This window comes from Neovison vison, chromosome 10 (assembly GCF_020171115.1).
Source record: "Neovison vison isolate M4711 chromosome 10, ASM_NN_V1, whole genome shotgun sequence".
Lineage (NCBI taxonomy): Eukaryota > Metazoa > Chordata > Mammalia > Carnivora > Mustelidae > Neogale > Neogale vison.
In genome coordinates this window covers 69,885,446-69,913,335 of record NC_058100.1, presented here as the reverse complement: position 1 = coordinate 69,913,335, position 27,890 = coordinate 69,885,446, and the positions used below count along the sequence as shown (strand labels likewise).

The 27,890-nt window shown below is 37.0% G+C and overlaps 1 protein-coding gene across 3 annotated transcripts in view; it reads right to left on the bottom strand.

The window, feature by feature from the left end:
- CAMSAP2 (calmodulin regulated spectrin associated protein family member 2) overlaps nt 1-27,890 on the bottom strand; it is a 117,909-nt gene that overhangs the window by 83,541 nt on the left and 6,478 nt on the right. For all 3 annotated transcript variants that reach the window (XM_044267562.1, XM_044267561.1, XM_044267563.1), the window contains exon 2: nt 13,442-13,701. In XM_044267562.1, the coding sequence (XP_044123497.1) occupies nt 13,442-13,701 (260 nt within the window). The remainder of the gene's footprint in view (nt 1-13,441; nt 13,702-27,890) is intronic.

Sequence of the window (27,890 nt, the reverse complement as noted above, 5' to 3'; positions counted from 1 at the left end):
CTTTTCCCAGATTTCACATTCTTGTCCTTCTGATGTTTGGGTCTCATTTCAAATGTCGACTCTCTAGATGGGACTTCCCTAACCATCTCCTATTAAAATAGCACATTCTACTTCCTCTAGCTCCTTCTTCTTGATTTATTTTCTTCATAGCATTTGCCACTGTTTTGATTTGATTTGCCACTGTTTTGATTTGATTTGCCACTGTTTTGATTGTTATGATTTGCTTAGCTTTTTACCCCTTGTCTTTGCTACTAAAATATTACCTTTATGAAAGCAAGGGCTTGGTCTGTCATCTAATTACTGCATCCCACTTCTCAGGCCCAGAAAAATTTCCAAAAAATATTTACTGAAAGAAATCAGCATTTCATATTGTATAAATTATATAATTTTATGCCAAATATATGTAATCTTAAAACTTCAATTCCTGAAAATGTTCCCTCCAGGAAATTCTTAGGAATCGTATCATCCAGACATGAAGTTTATTTATTTTGTAGATGACCTACCAATTCAGGGCCTTCGAATTTGTTCCTTCTGTCAGCTATTTTCTTTCCCCTTATTTTTGCCTAACTGGCTCCTCATCATGTAGATCTCTGCTCAAATACATTCCATGTAAGGATGCCCCTAGCCATCCTAACTAAAGAGAAGAGATCACAATTGCTTCAGATCACTCGATCACATTATCTTGCTTTTACTTTCTTCATAGTCCTTACCCTTCTCTAAAGTTACCTTTCTAAGATTTTTTTGTTTATTTGTTTGACTGCTTACCAACAAAGTAAAATGTATAAATTCAGGGACACAATAATCAGCATTCTTACATCCCTGTGAGTTTATTAAAAGAATTTCCTACAAAGAAAGATGGACCCCTGGGACAGCTTTGTAACATATCTCACTTTGTAACATGGCTCATCGTAACCCTCTTTTCAACCACGGAACAGTACAGGTTCAGAAGGAATCTGAATAACAAAGTTTTTTTTCTTCTTATTACAGAAGCTCATTTATCCAGGTGTATGAACACAAGCAAGCATCCAAATGGAACACTTTTTAAAGTTTTTGTTTTAATGATCACCTATTTTCTTTCTTTAAATCACATCACTGACATGAGTTAAAAACAATTTCTTAAACTGCTATAACCTACAAGCCGCAAAAGTGGGTTGGTGTCACGGGGCTGAGGTGAGAGCTCAATCTGTTCAAACAGACTGGGGAATAGATGGCTGCAGACAACCGTGATGACCACCTGCTGCTCTAGAGCAATGGACTGGAAGTGTGCAAATTAGAAAAATCTACATTTTGGTATCCAACCTGCTACAACATCTCATTCTTTCTGCTCTAATTATGTATGTGTGCATATATAATTATATACCAATAATTATGTATCATATATAAATATAAACCACCTTCTACTGTACCACCTACTGAAGAAGTTTAGTAACCTATAATGAATAGTTATCTTTTTCATTGTTTTAAAAGATGAAAAGACTTAGTTAATATATGTTTAATTCATCACCAGTAAAGAACAAAAATTATTGCTGGCAGGTCTGTAATATCAGACAACTTCTTAAGTATCTTAGCTTTTGCTACTTTGAATGAGTTATGAAGATAAGATCACAAACTTTCATTATTCCAAAGTGAACTATCAAAACACTAACTGGAAAAGATATATGCATGCCCACGTTCACTACAGCACTAATGCTTTAAATATAATAACCAAGATACGGAGACAACCTAAGTGTCCATCAATGGATAAGGAAAGTGTGAAAACACACACACACACAGAATATTATTCAACCATAAAAAAAGAATGAAATCTTGCCAACTGTGACAACATGGATGGACTTTGAGGGCATACACTAAGTGAAATCAGTCAGTCAGAAAAGGACAAATATCATACAATCTTATTCATATGTGACACCTAAAACATAACAATAACAAAAAAACAAGCTCACAGATATAGATAAAAGATTGGCTGTTGCCAGAGGTGGAGGATAAGGATTACGCAAAATGGGTGAAGGGGGTCAAAAGGTATAAACTTACATGACTTAAGTCATGGGGATATAATGTGCAGCATGATGACTAGAGTTGATAGTACTATACATATTTACAAGTTTTAAGAGAGTACATCTTAAAAGCCCTCATCACAAGAAAAACATCATTTTGTAAATATATATGGTGACATGTGTTAACTACACTTACTGTGATTATTTCACAATATATACAAATCATTATGCTGTTCAACTGAAACTAATTTGATGTTATATATCAATTATATCTCATAAAAAATCTGAAAAAATAAATTATCTATTTTACATATAAAGCTTGAAGCAACTTTAGATGCTTCATCATCATCATTAGAAGCTAACTCTGAAAAGCCAAAAGAAAAAAAAAAAAAGAATTGCATGTGCAACTGTAAAGTATATTAATAACATTTCAAGTCAAATAAAATGATTAAAATTTTCTGAATTGGAAACTAAGACAGATACCAGTTTCATTTCAGGATAATTTACCTGACAGCAATATACCACAGAAATTAGATAAAATAAATCTTAAGGAGGCAAATCCACATACAAACTCTATTTCCATAGTTCTTTTCATTAAAACAGATAGAAACTATTGGTAATTGAATATTAAAATACATTTTTAAGAAAAACATAGTGGTATATTTAGTTTTCAATACCAACACTGTCATTTACTGCTCTTCTCTAGAAAATAAAGTAATTTAATTAAATTGGTTTTTAATGTGGGCTTATAAGCCATTCACGGGTCATACATGAAGTCAATTCAGTTAGTTATAACTAATTTTTTTCCAACTAGAATAGAACAAAAATCAAGTTAAAAGCGTACTTTTGTTTCTATAATATATGCCTAACTAAGTAAACCAGGTGTGGCAAATAACATTTGCAGTAAAATGTACTTCTGTGAGTCACAGTCAAAAGAATGTCAGTACCAGACCAAATGACTGCCAGGGTCTTTAAGCTCTGAAACTTCATAGCTAAAATGTGTCCTCGATTGGGGAAAAAGAAAATAAATAACCAACAGCTTTTTCTTTATTTAGTATTTTGCTACAGTTCTTTTAATAGCAAGCAACAGAATATAAATGTTGAATTAACTGTGCTAATTTGAACAAAAACTGGGGCTTCTTGGGAGGGCCCTGGATTGGTTGGCACTGGATTGGTTGACCGCTAAACTCAGAAGGACAGAAGCTGAGCCGCGCCAGCGATCTCAGCAGCGGAAGTTCACAGACTTCCGTCTATAGGGCACAGCCTTGGTAAGATGGGGCTCCAACTGCCTACTATCACTGTGCTGGGATTCTCTCTCCATCTGGGTTTTCAGATTCTCAGTAAAGAATCCAATCAGCCCACCATATATCAGGTATCTCAACCCTTAGATAAATCAGCAATAGCCAGGAGCAGGGTAAGATGCATACGCATGGTCTCTAGGGAAATAAGAAACTGTCCACCATCTCAATTTGTCCAAAATATCTGATCTTTGTGGCCCGAAATTAACACTTCATTTATTGAGCCCATACTGTTCAAGACCTAATACTTGGTTCAATATGATAAATATATACAGTGAATAATGTATACTAAAACATTGGTGTACCTTAAATATATGCAATTTTTGTCAATAAAGCTAGAAAAAAGAAATATAAAATATGTTTAACAAATAAAGAATCGAGATTTTATGTAAGAACAAAACTTTTAATACAACAAACATACTCTGAACATTATAATAAACATTTTTCATTTCATGTGTGTTCTTTTTTTTTTAAGATTGCATTTATTTATTTGACACAGAGAGACAGAGAGAGGGGAACAAAAGCAGGAGGAATGGAAGAGGAAGAAGCAGGCTTCCCAGTGAGCAGGGAACCCAATGCGCTCGATCTTATGACCCCAGGATTATGACCTGAGCCAAAGGCAGAAGCCTAACAACTGAGCCACCCAGGCACCCCTTCACACGTGTTCTTAAAAACTCAGTTATTTTAAGTGCTGTTTTTCTAAACCAGGATTAAAACAGGGAAATTATGAAAATGAAACCTAAAATATTTTTTAAATTACAATACTATTTTGCAAAGTGAGTCACTCTATTTCTTAAAATCTGTAACTTTAGGGGTGCCTGAGTGGCTCAGTCCTTAAGCGTCTGCCTTTGCCTCAGGTCATGATCCCAGTGTCCTGGGATCAAGCCCCACATGGGGCTCCCTGCTCAGCGGGAAGCCTGCTTTCCCTCTCCCACTCCTGCTTGTGTTCCTTCTCTCTCTGTCAAGTAAATAAATATATATTTTTTAAAATCTGTAACTTTATATATCAGCGGTCACTAAATGAGATTCATCCCTTACCTAAGAAAAGAGTACCTTCCATGGTCCGGATGTTCACGTTTCCCCAGAATTCCTATGTTAGAATTCTAATGCCCAAGGTGGTGGTATCAGGAAACAGGGCCTCTGGCAGATGATTAGGTCATGAGGCCCATGCCCTCATGAATGGGATGAATGCACTTACATATGAGGTTCCAGAGAAATCCTGCCCTATCCAGCATGTGAGGACACAGTGAGAAATTTGTAGTTTACAATCCCGAAGGAGGCCTTCAGAACCCAACTATGCTAATCCTTGATCATGGACTTTCTAGCTTCCAAAACTACAAAAAATAAGTTTATTTATAAATTACTCAGTCTGTGGTATTTTGTTACTGCAGGCTGAACAGACTAAGACAGTGACCAAAACAATTCCCTTTCCTTCCTACAATTCTTGGGATTCCCTGTCATTGCTGAATACTCTGTGTGTGACATTCCACTTCATGCTAACATTCTCTGTGGGTCTTCTCAGAATCAATGCAGATCCACAAGGGCGGTTGGGGTGGGGGGGAAGGATGGTAGTGCAATGTATTTGTAGAATAAGCATTGGGTTAGGAGTCAGAAAGATCTGGGAACTACCTCTGCTTTGTCACTAACTAGCTATTTGATCATGATCTACTCACCACCTCTTTCTACACCTGTCAGAAGAAATCAAATAAGTATCTTAGTAAATAAAGCCATCCACAAGGTTTCCTCACTTGTCAAAAGGAGATTATAATAACTACCCTATTTATCTTTTCTGGGTGTTTCCAAAAAAAGTGAAAATGCATCATCAACTATTAAGCACCACAGAAATGGTAGTTTTCTTAACTGAGGTATTTCTTAACTGACATATTAGTTTCAGGTATATAACATAATGACTCAATATTTATATATATTGTGAAATGATCCCATTAAGTTTAGTCAACATTTGTCATAATACATAGTAACAGAATTTTTTTCTTGTGAGGAGAATTTTTAAGATTTATTATCTTAGCACGTTTCAAATATGCACTATAATATTATTAACTTAGTCACCACATTGTACATTACATCCCCATGACTTAAAACTCTAAGTTTCTACCTTTTGACCCTCTTAACCCTTTTGCCCACACCCTCCCTGCTGCCTGTAGCAACCACAAATCTGCCCTCTGCATCTCTGAGCTTGTTTGTTTGTTTTAGATTCCAATTACAATCTCACTTTTTTTTCCTATTAGTTTGCTTGGCCAGATTTTTTGAAAGGCCATCTGGTGTAAATGGGATAAACATGGCTTTGGAGGCAGCAGATACAAGTTTAAACCCTAGCATCATGTTTTATCACCTGCTTGGCCTTGGGCAAATTAATGCACCTTTTGTGGGTGTCAGTTTCCTCACCTATAGAACAAGAATACTACGACCTCTCTCATATATTGCATTAGAAATTAACATTTGTCAAGTATGCTCAATTCTGTTTATTCCTCATTTCATCCCCACAAGCCTGCACAAGTCTAGACAAGTCTCCACACTGCAGCTCTTTCAAAATCCCACATAACCCCTAATGTCTTCCAAGAGCATCTTTAGGGCAGAGATCATCTACTTCATCACCAACCTCATTTAGTGTACGAAGTAGAACTGAGTAAGTTTATTAAATCCAGGAATTCCCATCCATCTTTGTGGTAAATATATAAGAATAACATAAACTAAAATCCAGGATACTCTAACAAAATAAATATCAATCTTACTTCATTTCTCTGTACACAGAAAGATCCACTTTCACTTATATACAGCTCCTTTTTTCCAACAGGTACTAAGAAGAAAAAAGAAGGTAAGACAAGCCAGAGTCACCTTCATTGTTCTCATCAAAAATAAGAGATTTAAGAATATCAGTTCAACTGATCTTTATATTAAATGTTTACTTATTTACTATATTAAATATATATTCAAAGTATAAAACTGGCCTTTTACTTATTTTGGGTTTTTGTTTTTGTTTTTTATCATTATTGAATAAAAATATCAGGGTTCTAAAGAACCAGGAGCAAGAGAGGATGGGGAAGCTAACATCTAGACCTTGAGCCTCCCAGAAAAACAGAGTGAAACCAAGAAGCTATTTTCCCCAACTTCTAGTAGTTAATCACCTATTAATCAGAGTTGGCATAAGGGATAAAATCTTTTTGCCAGTCCTATTCTAGCTTCTCTTCATTTCCCAGCTGTGAGGATTCAAAAATCACCTTAATTCTACTTCAAAAATGCTTCCTCCAATCAAACTCTCTTCTGCATCTCAACAGCCTCTACTTCAGGTCACCGCTGTTTTAACAGCTTCCTAAGTGCTATCTCTTTCACAATACCACTAGAGTGACTTTCTGTAACACAATTCTGACGGTATCCTCTCTGGTTTAAAACCCTATACTAGGTGGATCATTTCCTATCATTTCAGGATAAAGTACACACTTGGCATAGCATAAAAGGTTATTCATGTCCTGTCCCCATCTAACTCTGGTCTCTTTTCTCATGGTTCCCTAACATGTACCTAATTCTAAAGCTACAACCAAACTCCTTTGTTTTTCCCTAAGCATGTAACGAAGCTCTCACACTCCCTTTTAACATCCTGTTATACTTTCATACACACTACCTCATTACATGCCCGTCTTAGCCTCCCTGGTAAATTCCTTCAAAACTCAACATAAGAGTAGGACTAAGTTTGGTGCCTCTGTACACCTTAAAGATATATAATTTGGTCATCTTTCTACAATCCTCAGTAGAAAGCAAGACCCTGAAGGACAGAAACTCTTTTTAATCACAGTAGAAAAAACACAGTACATAGCAGAAGCTCCATAAATAAGCTAAATAAGTTAATAAAGAGCCTGACTGATTTCAGTTTTAGTATAAATACAAAGGGTTTTTGTGAGATCCTCTGGCAAAATAAACACCAGTCATCAGGTTATTCCTATAGACAGTAAACCTGGAGTTCTAAATAAATTATTACAAATTAACACTGACTCAAACATAATAAACATGGTTGTAAAATATCAAAAGATAATGTGAATTGTTAACTAAGGTGTACATAACATGTTACCTAGAAATAATGGAATCCAAATGAGGTACATGATTACTGGGAAAGAGAAAACTGAGATCCAGCACTATGGATGAATTTTAAAAACCCTCTTCACAGACAAGTTCCGCTCGTAACTTTGCAAGTCATTATTATACAAGAGTGACCAGAAATTAGTATCTCAACTACTATTGCAATGTTTACATTTATATAATTCTCTTCCTCTAACATGTAATTTTTAATCTTCTTAAGTAGGGGAAAAAATGTTTAAGCTTCTAGAAACATACGTAAATTACACTGAGTTCCAACAGGTGATGACACCATGGAAATCCTAAGAATAGCTGCCAAACAAGACCAACATGTTGAAAAAGGGCAGGAAGGAAGACAAAAAAAAAAAAGGAACAGCACATGTTCCTGAGATCAGCTTCTCTGTCCTCAACACCTTTCATACATCCAGCAAAGATAATGGTAACAAGGGAATTACCTTGTACGTTCTTAAAATCAAGAAATTCATATCCACCCAGAAAGGCTCGTCATAACTCTGCCTCATCATCTATTAACAGTCAAGTCAAAGCTTACAGTTATTTGCCAGTACATGAAATTCACATAACCTTCAAGACAGGAACTAATGGTAAATTACTTTGAAAAGTAGCATGGACAAATTACCCAAGATTTCAAACCACCAGGCAGATTTCCTGGTAGCATACCATTTTACTTCCTCCTACCTCTCCACTTCCCACTGTCCTATTACCTAGTCCTGTTATCCTATTCCAACTACCTTCCTATTACTCAGGCACAGACAAAAACAAAAAACAAAAAACGAAAACAAAAAAAACCACAACAATGTAGTGGTTAAGAACATGGGATTTTTTTTTTTTTTAAGATTTTATTTTTAAGTAATCTCTACACCCAACATGGGGCTCAAACTTATAACCCCAAGATCAAGAGTCACATGTGTGGGGCTCCTGGGTGGCTCAGTCAGTTAAGCATCCAAATCATGGTTTCAGCTCAGGTCACGATCTCAGGATTATGGGATTGAGCCCCGTGTCAGGTTCTCAGTTCAGCACAGAGTCTGCTTTGGATTCTCTCTCTCTCTCCCTCTCTCTCAAATAAAAAAATTAAAATCTTAAAAAAAAAAAAGTCAAATTCTCTACCAACTGAGCCAGCAAGACACCCCAAGAGCATGGGACTTATAGCTAAAATAGAGATGGTCTGAATCCTGCCTTCGCTAGTTACTATGATTGCCCTGTGATCTAACTTAGGTTCTCAAAGCCTCAGCTCCTCATCTGTAGAACAGAGACAATATATTTTTCTGTTAGGGTTGTCCTAAGAATTAAATTATGGAAGATACAATATATAAAGTGCAATCCCATGCCTGGCACAGTAAACTAAATAAAAAGAGCCACTAGAGAATCTGAGAAATGAATAAGTATAAAGATAGATGTAAGCAAATCAGAAAAATCTGAGAATAGACTATTGTATTTTACACTAAGCTGATAGTATAAGAGCTCACAAAGTATTTCACAGTGTTTTACAATGTTTTGTTTATTATAGGTAGGGAAAGAATAAATCAACAAAGCACCACCACCATCACCAAAAACCAAAGAATATAATATGAAAACTTATTCCATGATCTTATATCCCACGAAAAAGTTTAAAAATCCTTATTCAGTTTACAGCCTCTTCATGATCTAACCCCAACCTATTTTTTAGCCTCATCTCACTTCTATGCTTCCATGCAGTCAACACTGTCACTTGTAATACATAACCTACTTTCACAGTTCAACATTGACTCAAACAACTCCTTCAACCTGGTTGCCATTCTCATCTCATTCCTTTTCCTATCCACTGAAAGCTCAGTCATTCTGTCCCATTCCGTCCCTCCCTAGAAGAAATAATTATATACACCTCTCTATTCCCTGTGTTAAACTTACATATAAAGCATCTATTTCATGTTATCTAATTAGTGTTTTTCTGCAGGCCTCTTCCTCACTAGATTCTAAGCTCAATGTCATTCAAGGGGAGGCATTAATGGTCAGCTTAATGCAGACCATGAAATGTGATAAAACGAAGTAACTCTTCTTTACATAGAGTATCCTTCTTGAGAGTAAAAAAATATCTCCATCATCTTTCTATGTTTTAACCACAGCTTCACTGGCTTTCTATTATAACAAAGCTGTTTACTGGCCAGTAACACATAGGTACAATAGTAACACATATGTACAACAGCTTTTTAGCTTTTATTTTCTGAATATCCAGAAGCATCCATAAAGTAATACTGACCCTTCATGGGAGAACATTTTATGCCTTACTTATCAAATGACCTAACAGCCCACTTTAATTTCCATTAAACAAACAAGATATTCCATCTTTTTTGGTAGTCATTAAAACAAAGTGCATCAAAATAAATTTTTTGTTTTCATAATAATGATTGTCCCAAAACAAGATTTGATTTTAAAGTGTTATTTTGCAATCATATGAAAATCAATCTCATTATTTCATAGCACACATACTACATACATAGCTACACACACACATATATACACATTTACTTAAATAATTGACTTTTACAAACATCAACTCTTATTTCCCATATATGCAAACATGGTTGGAAAGCTGATTCACAACCAGAGTTTAATTCGTAACCAGAATACAGTTTAGACAGCTAAGTAAACATAACTTGACACATTTAAGTGCATAAATTTGATACAGATAATAGCACTATCAATTAGAAGGTAACAATTCTAGTTCATTCAAATTCTAATTTTAGTTTTGCTAGTGCATAACACTTCTACCTTAGGCAAATCACTTAGCCTCTCTAAATAAGTATCACATATATAAAATGACCCTGGATCAGACAAAATTTCTCATACCTTCTTCATCATAAAATTCATCCAAAACGCCTGTTTAAAAATACATATCCAAACCCCTCTTCTAAGATACTAATGTCACAGTTCTGACAAGAGAAATGGGAATCTATTCAAAGTTCCCTGGTACTCAGGTTCCTCATCATTGGAAAGTTTTATACATACTGGTTTCTGATTTCTAAAGTTCTTCCTGGCTATAAAATTCTACAAATTTAAGATTTTATGACCCTGATCAAAGTCCCCAGCCTAACCTAGTGATACTGAATGTAATACTCATGCAAATTCATTTTGCTATGGAAGGAAGTTTGAAATCTGCTCTGTATGCTTAAGCTATCTTTTTCAGCATCTGAGTCCATTTGCTACAAGTCCCTAAATTTTCAGATTATCCTAGGTATCAGTATTATTTTCACAAATAATTTAATAGATAATGTGATTTGGGCTACAGCATACTTTCGGTTGAAAGATGTTCCCCTGTGATTTCAACGTACACAACTCTTCCTCTGCTAACTATTCAGTCATACACTTAATGCTGATTCAAGCACACATCAAGTTTAGTTCTCAGAACAGTAAGCATTTCAGCACTGTAACTGTATATTGTTTGCATCTGTCTTTTACTCACATATTTGTAATAGTCAATAGGCAGATCATAGCTACAATCTCTTCTCACGTCTACAGATAGTGATTATGTGCTGGATGAACTTTAATGTATTATAATTATTAATTGGCTTAAAACCCAGTGTCTAAAATATTTTCCCACTGATATAAACACAGAAGAAAAATTTTAAACCTATACTCTCCAAAAATCTGCCTATAAAAGCATTGTGATAAAAAAGCATATGTTCTCCAACATGTGTTCTCATTCAAAAAAAAAAAAAAAAGGCATTCCTCCCAAGCCCCAACCCACCCTGAAATTAATAAAATCTGCTTAGTCAAACTGGCCTTATACTTATGTTGATACTTTTGTTACTATCATGTGAATTTTCCAAGAGACTGTAAGGCAACATACAGAAATAAAGATCCCAAAAGTACTAAAATAATTTAGAGACGAAAGCAGGGGGTGGTATTGGAAGTCAAATCTATTCAGTGCTAAACACTATTTTCCGTTTTACTTCCCAAAAAGCAAGACAAAGGAGAAAAGTGAAACTTACTTCTCCTACTCTAAAACCAAACAAAACAGTTTCTTTTTTTTTTTTTTTAAGATTTTATTTATTTATTTGACAGAGAGAGATCACAAGTAGGCAGAGAGGCAGGCAGAGAGAGAGAGGAGGAAGCAGGCTCCCTGCTGAGCAGAGAGCCTGATGCGGGACTCGATCCCAGGCCCCTGAGATCATGACCTGAGCCAAAGGCAGCAGCTTAACCCACTGAGCCACCCAGGCGCCCACAAAACAGTTTCTTAAGGAACAAAGTTTTTAACAGTACTCTGAGAAATGTTCTCATATAGGTTTTTGAAAACTGTAATATAATATTAATAATATCACACAATCAAAATTTCACAGCAATTGAGAAGCTTTAAATCAAACTATGACAAAAGCTGAAAGTATAGACATAAAGCACAGGTCAATAAATTTGACACTGAAAAGGGTCAAGATGAGGTAGTCACACATGAAGTATTCTAAAACCCACAGAAAGAAGTCAGAACCAGACAAAGAGCAATTCTGTATCACTTAAATCATGGTCTTTAAATACCATTTCCTACAACCAAATTTAAATATATTCACAGCTAACACCAGGATCAAATATAGTGTGAAAGAAACCCAATAGTAATGTTACTAGCTGTTTTCCAAACCCCTCATTTTTTAATTAATTCTACAAGTATCTTCTTATTTTATCTTACATGCACCAAACTGCACTAGGAAAATAATCCCGAAAAAGTGAAGTTTGTTTCTTCTTAAAGAGGACCTGAAATAGATAACAGGTTACCTAAAGGATCTAACTGTATCTGAAAAAGCAGCTACTAAGCAAACAAAGATTCATGAAGTCAGTGATGTGCTTTATAACAATCTACTTGGCCTTGAAATAATGGAAGCAAAAATAATCATAGCTGCAGCATCCAATCAGTGCAGTGATTCTAGAGAGGCTGAATGTGAAATACTGCTAGGACACCTAAGTAGAATTCTGCTCACCCCTGGAGTGGGCAAACCATTCACATATATGATATTCATCCAAAGCAGACATAGAAAAATCAGAGGGTAACCATAAGGTGAATTTAAAGCCATCAATGAAAGCTGAAAATCTCCTATGTGATAATAAACATTCTTAGTTATCTTTAGTAATTCTATTATAAATCTATACATTCATTAACTAAATTCTTCTTGAGATATTATTCTCTATTTCTCATAACAAATAGTTTTTTTTTAAAAGAAGGAAAATAGGCAGAAAGTAGGTTATCACCTCATTTAGTACTAGATTTGGTAAAATAATTTTCATTCATCCTTCTTCAACTTTATGATTTCGTATATTTCTAAATACATTCTTCTATATATATCTCTCCCCTTCTACAACTAGTCTCATGTAAGAGCATGATTTAATCAAATGTGCAAATCATTCTTTCCTTCTAATACCATTCTTTTTTTTTTTTTTTTTGGTGCCGAAACCCGGGAACGAAACCCTTCTAATACCATTCTTGATGATGTTCAGCATTTTGTGAACTTAATGTGAACTTAAGCTAAAGTAGTACATCAGAATGAAGCAGTATACGATGAACCTAAACCTTGGATTTATCTCAGAGACTATAAGGACAAAGCTCCTGAATGCTTGTCACAGCTTAGAGCCCTTCATTCACAAGAATGAACTAATAGTTATTAAATAAACTAAAACATATGATATGCAGAAATTTACCAAGAGGTCATTCTAGTATGTAAATGAACACAAAAAATGTCATCTTTTCCCTAATGAGGATAAAATCAAGGATACACTTCCTATCTCTTCTAGATAGTCTCTATGACAGAAAAAATAAGTTTTTAAATTAAGTAAAAATAACTTCAAAGGAGCTAGAAAGAATGTAATTATTTTTCCTGGGTATTAGAATGGCACCAAGCATTCCAAAATAGTTTATGAAAATCTTCCTTCATGTGGAAACGAGGTTTATAAGAAAATGACAGTCTTTAAACTCTAGGCAGAGATGACAATCCAATTTCAAAACATATTTCCCTCCGTTTTATAATACAATTCACACTCAAAGGTATGCACTTCAAACAAAGTACTGTTGAATAAATAAAGACTCACCATCTGTATGGGTTTCTTGTGGAGATCTCGTTCAGTTACCAGTTTTTCTTGGTCAGTGACATAAAGACCTTTCTGTGCTAAAGCCTGGATTACAGCATCATGGCCCAAAAGGGGTTTTGCAGCATCACTCTTGAGAATGAGACTCCCAGCACGACAGTATAGTTCAGCTGATAGAAGCAAATTAACAACAGGAGGTTTGATGTGTTCCTGATCATACTGATCAGTGTAAAACGGTTCTCGAAGTTCCTCTGGCACATTTTCTATAAAGATTAAGATGAAAAAAATTCTTAGGGTATGTTTATAAAAGAAACACAATTTATTTAATAATTATTATGTCACAGAAGATTCCTTTTAAAAATAACAATAACCCTTTAGCTAAAAAGATAATTTATTAGAGCTTGGCAGATAATCTAGAATAAAGGAGATAGAAATCTCCTTTATAGAAGATACTGTTCCAAGTATAATCTAAAAAGGGACTACAAAGGAAACAAAGAAAAAGTTTTCTAAGTCCAGTGCCTCTGAGGAAAGTTTTCTCACATGCATACTCAAATGCACAGAATGTGCTAAAAGATTCCTAAAAACTAATTTCAATGAATGCCCTCACATTCAAGTAGTCAACCAGAAAATGCACTATAACAGATACTGCAGGGGGAACGCAAGCCCTTGCCAAATGGCAGCATAAGATCATTTGCCCAAAGTTGTACAGCTAAGCACTTGCAAAACAAAAACTGCTTAACTTAGTGTGTCCCTCTGTCTCAGGGTCTCTGGTCTCTTGCCCTTCTTGCTTAGCCTGCTGAAGGTATTTACAGACCATTACAGCTATAGTTTAGGGGAGAACTACTCTTAAAAATCCCTTCCCCTATAAATCACTACTACCTTCACCTTACCACTCATCATCCTACCCCACAAGCCCTCCAGGACATCCAACTGACACAGAAATGGAGATACAGAAAAGAGAATTTATAAATGGGCCATGTGAAAGAAAACAAATTCTTCTGAGTTTCTTTTCTGCCAGCGATTTCCCTTGAAGAATGTCAAGCCCTACTCTCTCAAGGTCTACTTCTAGAACACCGTTAGGAGCTGCTTTTATATCTGATGGCAGCCAGATTACCAAAAAAGCAACAAACAAAACACTTCTCACTGTTTTACAAGTATTCTTGTTTTCTACCTTGAATCTCTTCCTCTTCCTCCCACTCCTTAGCTGGACTCTGTGCTCTTAACCAAAGCCAATGTAAGAATGAGGTTTGTCTTCCAAAAGGAAAGGCAGGCATCTAAGTTACAAGCTACCGTGGAGCTACAACCACAGGACCTGATAGCTCTGGCGTGACACCTAGCCAGTCCCTTGCCTGACTTCTCTTTGAAAAGTGAGGTTTCAAAGCCAGACAGCCCCAATCACTGGTATTAGGAACCTTCTGAATAGACAGCTTTAATACAAGCTCAAAATAAGTCACAGTACTAATCAAAGTGAGCATTTTAAAAATATATTCACAAAATATTAATATACTCCTCAGCAATTCTCACCCTAAAGTTTTTAAAGAGCTTTTATTATTTAGAAAAATGTTTTCACCAGGAGTGCCTGGTTGGCTCAGCGGATTAACTGTCTGACTTTTGGTTTTGACTCAGGTCAAGACCTCATGGCTCATGAGACAGCCCCACCTCAGTGGGGAGTCTGCTCAAAGATTTTCTCCCTCTGCCCCTACTCCCACACACATGCATACACGCGTCCTCTTTCTAAAATAAATAAATAAATCTTTTTTTTTTTTTTTAAGATTTTCTTTATTTATTTGTCAGAGAGAGAGGGAGAGAGAGCGAGCACAGGCAGACAGAGAGGCAGGCAGAGGCAGAGGGAGAAGCAGGCCCCCCGCCGAGCAAGGAGCCCGATGTGGGACTCGATCCCAGGACGCCGGGATCATGACCTGAGCCGAAGGCAGCTGCTTAACCAACTGAGCCACCCAGGCGTCCCAATAAATAAATCTTTAAAAAATATTTTTTCATCAAACATTATTACAGTAATGATTGCATTGTTCATTTTATATACATCATGGTTCTGGAGAAATTCAAGGAGTTAGAAATAATTCTCACCTTCAAGAAGTCAATAATCTACAAGAAGACTAGACAGACAAATGAAGTTAAGCACTTCAGAAACAATGAATGAGTAGGCATCAAATGAAAGAAAATAATTGCTAAATGAACAATCATTCTAAATGAACTGTTAATTTCTTAAAAGTCAAAGCAAGCAGCATCATAGTGGGCTGAGAGACTTCTATGTTAAGAAAAAGGATAGGAAGAATAGGCAGAATTTATTTAGCCAAAAAAATAAAAAATAAAGAATATCTAAACAGAAGGAGAGAGCCAGGGAGAGAAAGAGAAGATGTGAAGAGACACCAAATTCAATAATCTGGGTGGAGGAAAGGGTTCATGTAAGAGTAAGCAGTAAAGCTGGAATGGGAGGCAAGGGATAAGACAAAAGTAGTATCTCTTTTAAAGATGCAGGCTTTATACAGTAACAAGGAATTGCTTACTGTTTAAAAGGAGAAGAATGACACATTAAGAATGATGTTGAGGGGGTCGCCTGGGTGGCTCAGTTGGTTGAACACCTGACTTTGGCTCAGGTCATGACCTCAGGGTCTTGGGATGGAGCCCCACGTCAGGCTCATCATTCAGAGGGGAGTCTGCTTCTCCCTCCGTTCCTCTCCCTGCTCAAATTCTCACTCTCACTCTCTCTCTCTCAAACAAATAAAATTAAAAAAAAAAATAATGTTTGGGGATAATTAATCTGATCTTCAATACTGACAGTGGTGAAAATCAGACATAGACTATAAAGGTAAGGAAATGAAGTGTGAAAACCAAGAAGTAAAAGACATAAAGAATTACTTAATACAAACCCCAAAATACCCAGGAATAAAGCAAAGGGAGGGGGTGAAGATGGCAAAGACCATTAGGCCTGGGTTACCTGGGAAACAGTGATAACATTAATAGAAAAAAGAAAATCAGAGGAAGCACTAATTCTGGAAGCAAGATCATAAACTCAGTTTTAGAAATGCTGATTTAAAATGACAGCAAAAATATCCAAAAAGCAGCTGGGGATATAGGACTCTGGAAAGAGGTCAAGAGTAGATATATCAATTTGGGATTCTGGTGAAATCTAAAAATATCATCCTCATTTAATAATTAAAAACACTTTTCCTCCTTCATAGCTACCTTAACCAATAGTGAGCCAGCCTTAAACTTAACAGCTGCCTCACCCCAGGTATAAACTACAGAATACAGTGTTGGTAAATTAAATTTAGTATCATAGGAACTATATAGAAGTTATTTAGTAGAACTCTAAAAGAGAAATTATTTAATTTTAAGATAATTATTATAAGATATAGGCCTAATGGAGTTTAATTTCCTGTAACAATAAAAAAATGACTAATACAGGTGACTTGGTATCTGAACATAAGCCATGCAAAGAAAAGTGACTGCTAATTTCCAGGATTACAAACTTCTCTCCCATACCTGTACATCCACCTAACATTCACTTATTGCTTTTATATCCATTCTCACACTGATCTTTTTAACAGCTTGGTAAAAGTGTTAGACAATCAGACAAAATGCAAATATATATTAGGAATTAGGAATATACTAATACTTACTAAGGACATTTATGTGTCAAGACACTGTCCTAAACATGCCTTCTATCATTCAATATTAACAATTCTCTTGTCCCCATTTTAAAGATAAGGAACCTAAGAAAGGCTATCTTGCCAAGGGCACATATTTGATAAATGCAGAGTCCTAGCTCAAAATCATCTAGCTAAATATCTTAAAAAGTAACAATGGTTTGCCAAGATCACTAGGTTAGAAGGTGGAAGACATACAGCTGAGGGGCTATTTCCATTTTATTATGGCATACCTACAAAAGATATGAAAGTGCACGTTTTAAAAAGATCCTAAAGCAGAAAGAAAAAAAAATAAAAAAGGAAAGGAACCATAACAAGCCAAAGAATGTTTCACAAATATGACCAAAAAAGAGGGCCTAAAACAGATTTTTCCACCCCCTAAAGAATGCAAAACTGCAGAGTAAGTATTACAAAATAGGTCACTTTCAAAAACAAGTCTTCAAGCACTAAACATGGCTTAAAACAAGACTTCATTTTGCCAACTATCCAAAACTCTTTTAAGTTTGAAATTGTATCACATTGTGAAACAAAATGAAAGCTGAAAGAGCATTTTAGAAAACAGACAAAAATCAAAGATAAGAGGTTTCACCCTCTCCCTCACCTCCAGAACACAAAAGTTAAGAAATTAATGCGTAAGGAATGGATGAGTGAAACTCCACTCCTAAAATTGCAAAGGATAAGAGACAAGTTTTTCTTGTGTACCAGGACTTAAGCAGAACCTACCTTAATCATGTTATTATAAATCCTGACTAGATCTAAGTTTTGAAATTAACAATCACCTGAAATGCTTGAAGTACAAGTAAAGGGAGTAGACAGTGAATTGCTCAAGGCAATTTTCTATAAAGATGGGTTAGTTAGTAGTTGCATACATATACCAGCAAATGATATAAATTTCTTTAAAACAATGAAGGGTAGAGAGGTAAGAGGTGGATGCATTTCAGAAATATCACCATGCCTGGTCATGAGAACACTGCCTTATTTTCTAAATCTAAAAAAATATATATCTCTAAAACAATTACTGAGAAAGAACTAGTGAGTTTGAAAAACTCCAACTGAAAATAAGACATAAATCTTGAACTTGAAATTAACCAAGACATGAAATGGTCAATAACATGAAAAAAAACAATAGTACCAGTATCAGAGAAAGTTAGGAGTCATTTTCTATCTCTGAAAACGGAAATACTTTTTAAAACCCACTGTTGACAAAGATGTATCCTTATACATGACCAAAGGGCAAGGACCATGTCTGTCTTATTCACCAGGATATAAATTCCCAATTCCTAACTTAATGCCTAGTACATGGTAAACTCTCAATACATACCTAATAAATGAATGAAAATGTTTTTATTTTTCTAATTAACATATAATGTATTGTTTATTTCAGGGATACAGGTCTGTGATTCATCAGTCTTAAAACAATTCACAGCGCTCACCACAGCACATAAGCTCCCCAATGTCCACCACCCCATCATCCCACCCCCCTCCCCCCGCAACAAACTTTAGTTTATTTTTAAAAAAATATATATTTTTAGCCCTGTCCTAAAAGGACTCTAATATTTCAAACCTCCCCTGAACTCCCAGATTCTGTGCTAGTCATCAAAATTTATTCCTTGCACCTATCTTTAAAAACTTTAGGGGCACCTGGGTGGCTCAGTGGGTTAAGCCTCTACCTTCGGCTCAGGTCATAATCTCAGGGTCCTGAGATCAAGCCCTGCATCAGGCTCTCTGCTCAGCAGGGAGCCTGCTTCCCCTTTCTCTCTGCCTGCTGTTCTGCCTACTTGTGATCTCTCTCTGTGTCAAATAAATAAATAAAATCTTAAAATAAATACATACATACATATTTATCTCCCTAGGCCACTCTTCTGCAAAGAAGTAAAACCTTCAAAACCAAACCTCTTTTCAGTTAACCTACATTCACTACCTTTAGGAGGCAGCACGATATAGTGGGGAAAACTGGGGCTTTTTGAAAGTACGGGCTTTGGATTTAAAAAGAGGACTCTGAATTTTACCAGTTACTTGCTACAGGATTTTGAGTAATTACTTTCTCTGAGTTCAAGTTTCTCCATATTCTGCAGATATGACTCAGCTTCCTCCTTCTTCTACCCCATCTCCCCTCCCACAATGGCCCACTATGCTCCAGACATCCAAGTCTTTCTGTTGCTACAGCATGCCTAGTTTGTGCCTTTTGGCCTGTACACCAGCTCTTCCTTCTGCTTCTAATGTTCCTCCCTCTAACCTTCACATATATAGCTCATTCCATTCTGATCTCAGCTAAACATTACCTCCTCAGATAGACCTTCCCTGACCACCCATTCAGTAATCTTATTTTAATCCTCCCTATAACAGTTAATACTACTCTATAATATGTATGTTTATTTCTGCCTCTTTCCACTATAATGTAACCTCAAGAAGAGCAGGATATTTCTCCATCCTGTGTCACTGGCACCTAAAACGGTGCCTGGAACATAGCAGGTACTCAAATGTTTACTAAAACAACATAAAGTACCTAACCATAGGGCTTTGCCTTCAAATGAGATGCCAATTAAAAGTGAACTCCCTCTACCCTTCCGCTTACAAAATGATGTATTAAGTGCTGTTCAGCATTCCTGAGCTTAAATTATCTCCTCCACTCCTCCCACTACCCTGTGAGACTAAAGCACCTCTTCTGAGTCGCAGATCCTTGTAAGCCAGCTAGCCTACTCAACTCTTCACTTGGATGTCACAAAGAAACCCCAAATTCAAAATGCGTGCCAAGCTTTTCACTGACAAGGGGAGTTACAAATATAGGAAGGGACTAGAAATGAATTGGAAAGACTAGAATGAACTCTGGTGTTGGACTAAAATGCAAAGCATCATTATGAACACATGGTGTTTTATATCTGTCTATATAGAGAAAGAAATAGATGTACTTTATGTTATGTGTGTCTTCCCTAGCTCTGTCTGCGAACCCCCAGAAGGAATAAACCTAGCATTTATATCTTGGTTTCTCACTAAAAGGAAAGAAACCGCGATTTCCAGAGCTGGAGAAGACAAAGTATAAGATGAGCTAAGAGTGTCTTTGCATGTATGGGGCGGGGGGTGGGGGGAGGTTTGTGCACATGTGCCAAAAAGAAAGAAAATGCCACTAAATGATGGGGCCATGTCAGGAGGACACAGGATCCAGAGGAAAGGCAATTCCACTGGCCAAATCTGGGACAATATGAACATCAAAATACATAATGATAATAAAGGATTATAACCCACTAAATTAACAAGAATCAATGAGTCCATCCTGATATAAATGAAAAAGTAGCAAAAGAAAAACCTACTTCTTATTGTAGAACATCAATTAATAAATGGGAAAAAATAATAGTAATAATCAATAGTAATAACTGACAAGCAAGAATCATTACTGTATGCTAAAATGGCAGATAAAAGTTCGACGAACAGGACATTTCAATTCATCTCCCCATAAATTATCAACTCAAAATGGAATAATAATTTTATGGTGCAGAAACATGGCAGATACCACTTTAACCAACTGATCAAAGGTAACATCACCAATACCAAAACAAACATTATCTGTCTCCTGACACAATTTACTGAGGATATAGCATCTCTTCTGAGGTAATTCTGCCAGATTTGCCTAACTTTAATCCGGAAGACTCTTTAGACAAATCCAAATTGACATTCTATAAAATAACTGGTCTACTGTATTTATAAAACAAAAACTTTAATTTTTTTTTTATTCATTTGAGAGAGATACAGAGACAGAAAGCACAGGCAGAGGCAGAGGGAGAAGCAGACCCCAGCTGAGCTGGGAACCTGACTTGGAGCTCAATCCCAGGATCTGAAGACCATGACCTGAGCCAAAGGCAGACCCTTAACCATCTGAGCCACCCAGCTGCCCCTGTAAGACAAAAATTTTAATGAAAGAAAAAATCAAATTGTGGGCTCTTATCTTATGGAGTTAAGAGGAGAAATTTCCTACTTCTTTCCTCTCCCTCTGCCCCACCAACCTCCCTAACATCATCATATATTAGAGAAGATGTCAAGCTGTTCAATCTTAGGAAGAATTGAGGGTAAGGAAATCCCCTCTGGCTAAACATCTCTCCTGTGTGGCTGCCTAGATGCCAACTGTTTTGTCTCTAGGTGCCTCCCAGGCACTCTTGCCCAAGTCCCTGAGCAATGCAGGTATGGAGCTCTATAAGGGAGTGACAAGGGTATGTCTGTTGGTGGAAACAGGTGGTGATTGTAGCAGTGATGAGAGGGGGTGCAAGGGTGGGTCAGATGCTAAGGAAGGGAAGAAAGGGAAAGGAAAAGGACAAGAAAAAAGAAAGCCAAAGAAGATGGCAGGAGGAGGAGTGGGCTAGGAAATGGTCTGGATTGCCAACAAATGGTCTGGATTGCCAACAATCCTTGTCTGGGAGCAGGTAAGTCTCTATGCGCTTTGTTTTTCTTCATAGTGTCTGGGTATTCTTGTTGGGACACTTTCAGCGCCAGCACCCATCCCAGGATCTCATCATCATCCCAGTCATTCGGACCAAAGATAGAGGGGACAGCTGCAAGAGCCCACACTCCAGAGCAGGGGATAAGAACACAAGAGGGGAGGCAGCCCAGTCAGCCCCTGCAGAGAACTGGCTGGTTGTACCACAGAGTGAAGGAAGTTTGGCAAGAGCTAAGACAATGCCTAGGGAAGAATCCAGAGGGCCAGCTCAGCATGCAGCTCAGGGTGCTCCATCTTTAAAAGTAGCAATACCATGAACAACAAAGACAGACCAAAGAACAATTCCAGTTTAAGGAGACTAAAGAGACAAGTCAACTAACTGCAATGCATTGATCCTGGAATGGATCTTGGAATGGGGGTGGGGGGAGGCAATAATGTCATTAAGACAACTGGCAAATTGGAATTTGGACTGTGGATTAGATAATATCATAGCAAAGTTAAGTTTCCTGATTTTTATAAATTTTATTGATGTTATATAGAAGAAACGGATCCTTCATTTTAGGACACAGGCTGGAGTATTTAGAGGTAGGGAACACAATGTCTCTCATACATTCTCAAACAGTTCAGAAAATATTATGTATATATGCATGTACATATACATACATACACACGTGTTTATGTGGGAGGGTGGGAAAAAGAAAATGATAAATGGGACAGATTGTTAACAATTGGTAAATCTGGCTAAAGGGTACTCGGGAGTTCTTTCTTTGTACTACTGTTACATATTTGAAATTACACTGAAAGTTATGAAACCTCAAAATGTCCCAAATCAGTCTTTTCCCTTAAACCCGACCATCTTCCAGCATTCCCCACATCGATGAACGATACCACTATCCCTCTAGTTGCACAAGCCAGAAACCTAGCAGTCATCAGTAATGCCTCCTTCCTACTCAGCCCCCAGATAAAATCCATCCCCTTCCCACAGTGTCAACTCACATCTCCCGGGTCCAGGCTATCGGTGCTTCTCATGTGAATTACCTTATTTACTCCTCATCGTCTTCACACATCCACTCCTGTCTCTATTTCAAACCATACTCTCCTACAGCCAGAATTTGCTTATTTGCCATAGCAAATTTGATGTTACACACCACCAGGGAACCTGTGGGTTTTCAATGACCTTCAGCACCTTCAAGGATTAAAATCCTCAGGGCACCTGGGTGGCTCAGCTGGTTAAGTGCCTGCCTTCAGCTCAGGTCATGATCCTAGGGTCCTGGGATCGAGTTCCATATCAGGCTGCAAGAAGCCTGCTTCTCCCTTTCCCACTGACCCTCCCCTGCTTCTGCATTCTCCCTCTAATAAATCCTTTTTAAAAAATGGATTAAAATCCTCCCTCGGACTTAGAAGGAGGAAGTAATCCTGTCCCTCCCCACCACTTTGTATTAGGCATCCCTGCTAGCCACATTCAGTTCCTAACAATCACACACCCTTTCAATACAGAACCTTTGCCTTTGTACATTCTGGTCACTACTGAGAATGGTTTTCTCCCCATTCTTTCCCCTTTCAGTTTCTGGGGGTCCAGTGATCCACTCAGTTTCGTGCAATTCCCATCCCCAATGAAAGGAAGAACATACTATTTGTCCTTCCTTCCCTGTATCTCAGTGTAATGTACTGTTACTTTCTATTCTATTCAATTATAAAAGAGTAAGTCTGTGGTTTTTAAAATATAGGTGAAAGTATAGATAAGCACTAGTAAGCAAAAAGTTTGTTAAACACAGAATCCAAAGAATGTGTTAAATAAAAGGAAGTGGTTAATGTGTATGTTAAACATAAAGGAATGAAAAAAAACCCAAAAGATACCTAATATTCATGAGGTATCTAAGCACTTAATATCCATGACATATTGAATATGTATGAGACTAAACAAACAAGAGGCAGTGAACATTAAATATAAATGAATACTTAATATCTGTTGAGTCCTTAATTTGGCCACCCACTGGTGACACCCATTCTGGCCTATCTGTCCCTGACCAAGCAATACAAAACCCATTGCTATTCATCAGGCTTATGGGTAAGCTACAGCTGTGGCAGACACGTTTGTTCCTGGTGTCTCTATGATACAAGTGTGTATCACTGGCCTATGTGTCACTATGGGCCTCCTTGTTCAAACTTCAACTCCAGTCCTTGTGACCATACCATCATCATTAGGGAAGGCTAATGTAGCAGAAAGAGATGGACATAAAAACACTGGACACTGCAGGATTCAGGGAGCACAGTTCTTTCTCCCTGCTTGCGTTCTATCTTAAATATGTTAACTTACCTCATCTTTTTCTCCTTGCTTCTCACTGTAAATTGATTTAACAAACCATATGATTTAAGCACTTTAAATCATATGAGCCCTTTTATATGTGAGCCCTTCTTTTTCTGTGACCTCTGGAGTAGTTTGCCTGGTAGTATACTTGAAGGCTACCATTCATTAAGGTAATTTCCCACATAGGATAACCATATACTTGACAAAGAAAAGTTTCTTTTTTCTTTTAAAGATTTTATTTATTTGACAGACAGAGATCACAAGTAGGCAGAGAGGCAGGCAGAGAGAGAGAGGAAGGGAAGCAGGCTCCCTGCTGAGCAGAGAGCCTGATGCAGGGCTCGATCCCAGGACCCTGAGACCATGACCTGAGCCGAAGGCAGAGGCTTAACCACTGAGCCACCCAGGCGCTCTGAGAAAAGTTTCTTTTTAAAGGAGCTTTCCAGCTAATAAATGAAATCATGACAGTCAGAGAGTTAACTAGACATTAAGGGCCTCCTGGTAGAAATATGTACCACGTGTGAAGTATGCCAAAAAAGAAATAAATAAACTTCAATCTGTACAATCCTATAGACTTAACTGCCAATTTATAAGAAACCTACTAAATAATACCAGAGAGATCCAGACAACAGGAAATTTTAAAGGACAAATACTCTGTAAATACTCTCTCCAGTAAATAAAGGCAAGCAAGACAAAATGAGATGTAGGAGAAGCCTATATATTTAAAAAAAAAAAAAAAACACACTTAGACATATCAACCAATTATAAAATACGACCCTTATTTGGATACTGACTGGAACAAGTGAACTATAAAACAAAACAAAAAATAAATAAAAACAAAGATTCATGCGACAATCCGAGAAATCCTAACACTGATGATACAGAGTACTGTGCCAGACAGTGCTGTGATGATGGCAGTACCGTGGTTATGTTTAAAAAAAGAGTTCCTGACTTTGAAGATATAAACTAATATATTTATAGATGAAATGATACAATGTCTGGGATTTGTTTCAAATAATCAGTGTGGCTAGAAAAAAATAAGTGTAACTGATAAATCAAGATTGACTATGAGTTGATGGTCATGGAGGTTGGATAAAGAGTACATAAAAGTTTATTGTCACTGCACATATTTGGTATCTTCTAAAGAGAATACAGAACGTCCATTCAGTGATTAGGAAAGAGCTCTGAATACTGGGATATGTAGATGTGAGGCCTACACCTACCACAGCCATTTGCTTCCACAGAGAGAGGACCGTGGGAGAATGAAACTCACACAAGGGCAGAGCTAAGGGATTCACTAAGAAACAGAACTGGATCCTTGATCAAATCAGATCAAAAGCTCAAAGCTCATCCTGCCTCAGAACTTTTTCAGTTATGGAAGCCAATAAATCCTCTGTACTATAAGCCAATTTGAGAGGGATTTTCTGCTACTACAAGTGAAGATACTTTGACACGGTCTTCCATTAACTCTCAACCTACTCTGGTCATGGTTCTGCCTCTACATTCCCCTCAATATGTTCTCAGCCACGTCATCAATAATTTCATCATTGCTAAATCTGACAGTTTTATTATGAGACTTCCTGCTCAGCTATACCTTATTCTCCTCCATCTCAATGTTCTCTTCGCTGTGCTTGAGATTCTACACTTGCCTGGCTTGCTTTTGTCCTCTCTGGCTTCTCTCAGTCTGGCTCCTTTGATGATTCTCCTGTCTTGGGTCCCCTTCTCTCTCCTCCATACCTTCCCTCAAAGTGACTGGCAGTTACTCACTTTTTTTTTATAACCACTTATGTGTATCATCCCAGAGGTCTTCTAAATTCGACATATGAATTTTCAAGGGACTAATGCACACACCACCATTTTAGATATTCCTCAAATTCAATGCTGTCCTCTCACACATACATACACATAACTCTCTTCCACATGGCTCTCTTCTACTGTGCCCTTTCTCAGTAAACAGAAGCAATCTCAACACTCCCCCACTCTCATCTTTGCTTCCACATGTCCAATCAGTTACCAAGTCTTAACTTTTACATTCATCCCCTTTTTCCATATCCACTGCCACCATCCAAATTCAAGGTGTTACCATCTCCCACCTGGACTATAGCTTCTTAAATATTTCCTTCTTTGTAACTCTTGGTCTCCCTCCAGTACATTTTCTACTTCCAAGAAATACTTTTTTTTTTTAATGTGGTAAAATATACATAACATACAATTTACCTTTTTAATTTTTTTTAAAGTATTTTATTTATTTAGTTGACAGAGAGAGAGAGAGCACAAGTAGGCATAGCGGCAGGCAGAGGGAGAGGGAGAAGCAGGCTCTCCGGTGAGCAGGGAGCCTGATGTGGGGCTTGATCCTGGATACCGAGATCATGACCCGAGCCGAAGGCAGACACTCAACTGACTGAGCCACCCAGGCACCCCCCTTTTTAATTTTTTTTAAGAGTGAGAGAGAGAAGGCTGCCTGCCTAGCTCAGTCGGTTGAGTATCTGCCTTCAGCTCAGGTTATGATCCCAGTCCCACACTGCCTCGGACTCCTTGCTGGGCAGGAAGCCTGCATCTCCCTCTGCCTGCCACTCCCCCTGCTTGTGCTTTCTCTCTCTCTCTCTCTCCCGCTATGACAAATGAATAAAATCTTTAAAAAAAAGGTTGAGAGAGACAGTGTTGGGGGTAGGGGGAGCAGATGAAGAGGGACAGAGAGAATCTTACGTTTGATCTCATCTCACAAGAGCCAAAACCAAGAGTCAGATGCTTCACCAACTGAGTCACCCAGATCCCCTGCCACCAAATTTAATCATTTTTAATGTACTCCAAAAGCTCTTTTAAAAAACAGGTTTCTGATGATGTCACCTAACTTAAAACAAACTGAGTAGCTCTGGGTCCAGATGGGAAGATTTTTCCTAGATCAATTCTCATATACCTTTTGAGTTTTCAATCTGTGCCTGTCTCACCTATTCAAAAAATATTTTTGTGTCAAAAAGTAAATTTTCAAGATCTTATAATCAAAATTTCTAGTATCTATATAAAAAAAGGAGGTCGCTAGAATAAGAATTATTTCTGCTGTTTCAAAATTTGTTACATTACAAAGTTCTACAAAACTGTGAATTAGAGAAAAATTAACAAGGTCAGCAATTCCTTTATTAGAATATCATCAAAAAAGAGAAGGGAAAACAAGAAGACAGCTGAAAAAGAGAATCTTGAGAGTAGTAGGAAATGCCAGCAGAAAAAAATAAAGCTATCTACAGTTGACTACCAAACAAACCAGGTTGTTAGGAGTGCCAACTCCATGCCCCAAGCAGTCAAAAACCCGCATATAACTTCTGCCTCCCAAAAAACCTGACTGTCAACCCGACGCCTTACTGATAACATAGACAGTTGATAACACATTTTGCATGTTATATTTATTATATACTATATTCTCACAATAATACCTAACTTTCCTTAATTTTTTTTCACCACTTCCAGGCTACACGGTTCATCTACAAGCTTTTTCAAATGATCACATACTTCAAAAAAATGATTCAATATATTTCTTGGGGAAAAAAAAGGGTATACATGGATCCATGCAGTTCAAATTCATGTTGTTCACAGGTAAACTGTACTTTGAAACTTAACATTTGTTAAGGACAAACGTCTTTTAAAATATTTTAAAATTTTTATCAAATGTCTTTTATTCCAAGAGCCTGAAGTACTTAGAATCTGCATACAATTCTTACTTTAGAGACAGAAAATGGTGTGAAGGAAAGAGCACATTCAAAATAACTTTTTAAGATCAAACACATACATTCCCAGGAGCCTATGTTTGTGAAATATGGAGCAGGGAGATTAAAGGATATTTCTATTAACTGAAATTCCATCTCTTTATCTAAAGAAAATAGGACAGAGATACTTCATAAACCTTACTAGGCATAACATAGCAGATTACAGCTATAAGGATTACAGACAGAGCTCAGTGGCCTCTCTATTACTATATGCCTAGTCTCTGCCTTATGTTGTCTAGTTTGTAGTGAAAAATATTTTTAATAAAAAGAAGTCTTTGAAATTATTGTAAGAAAC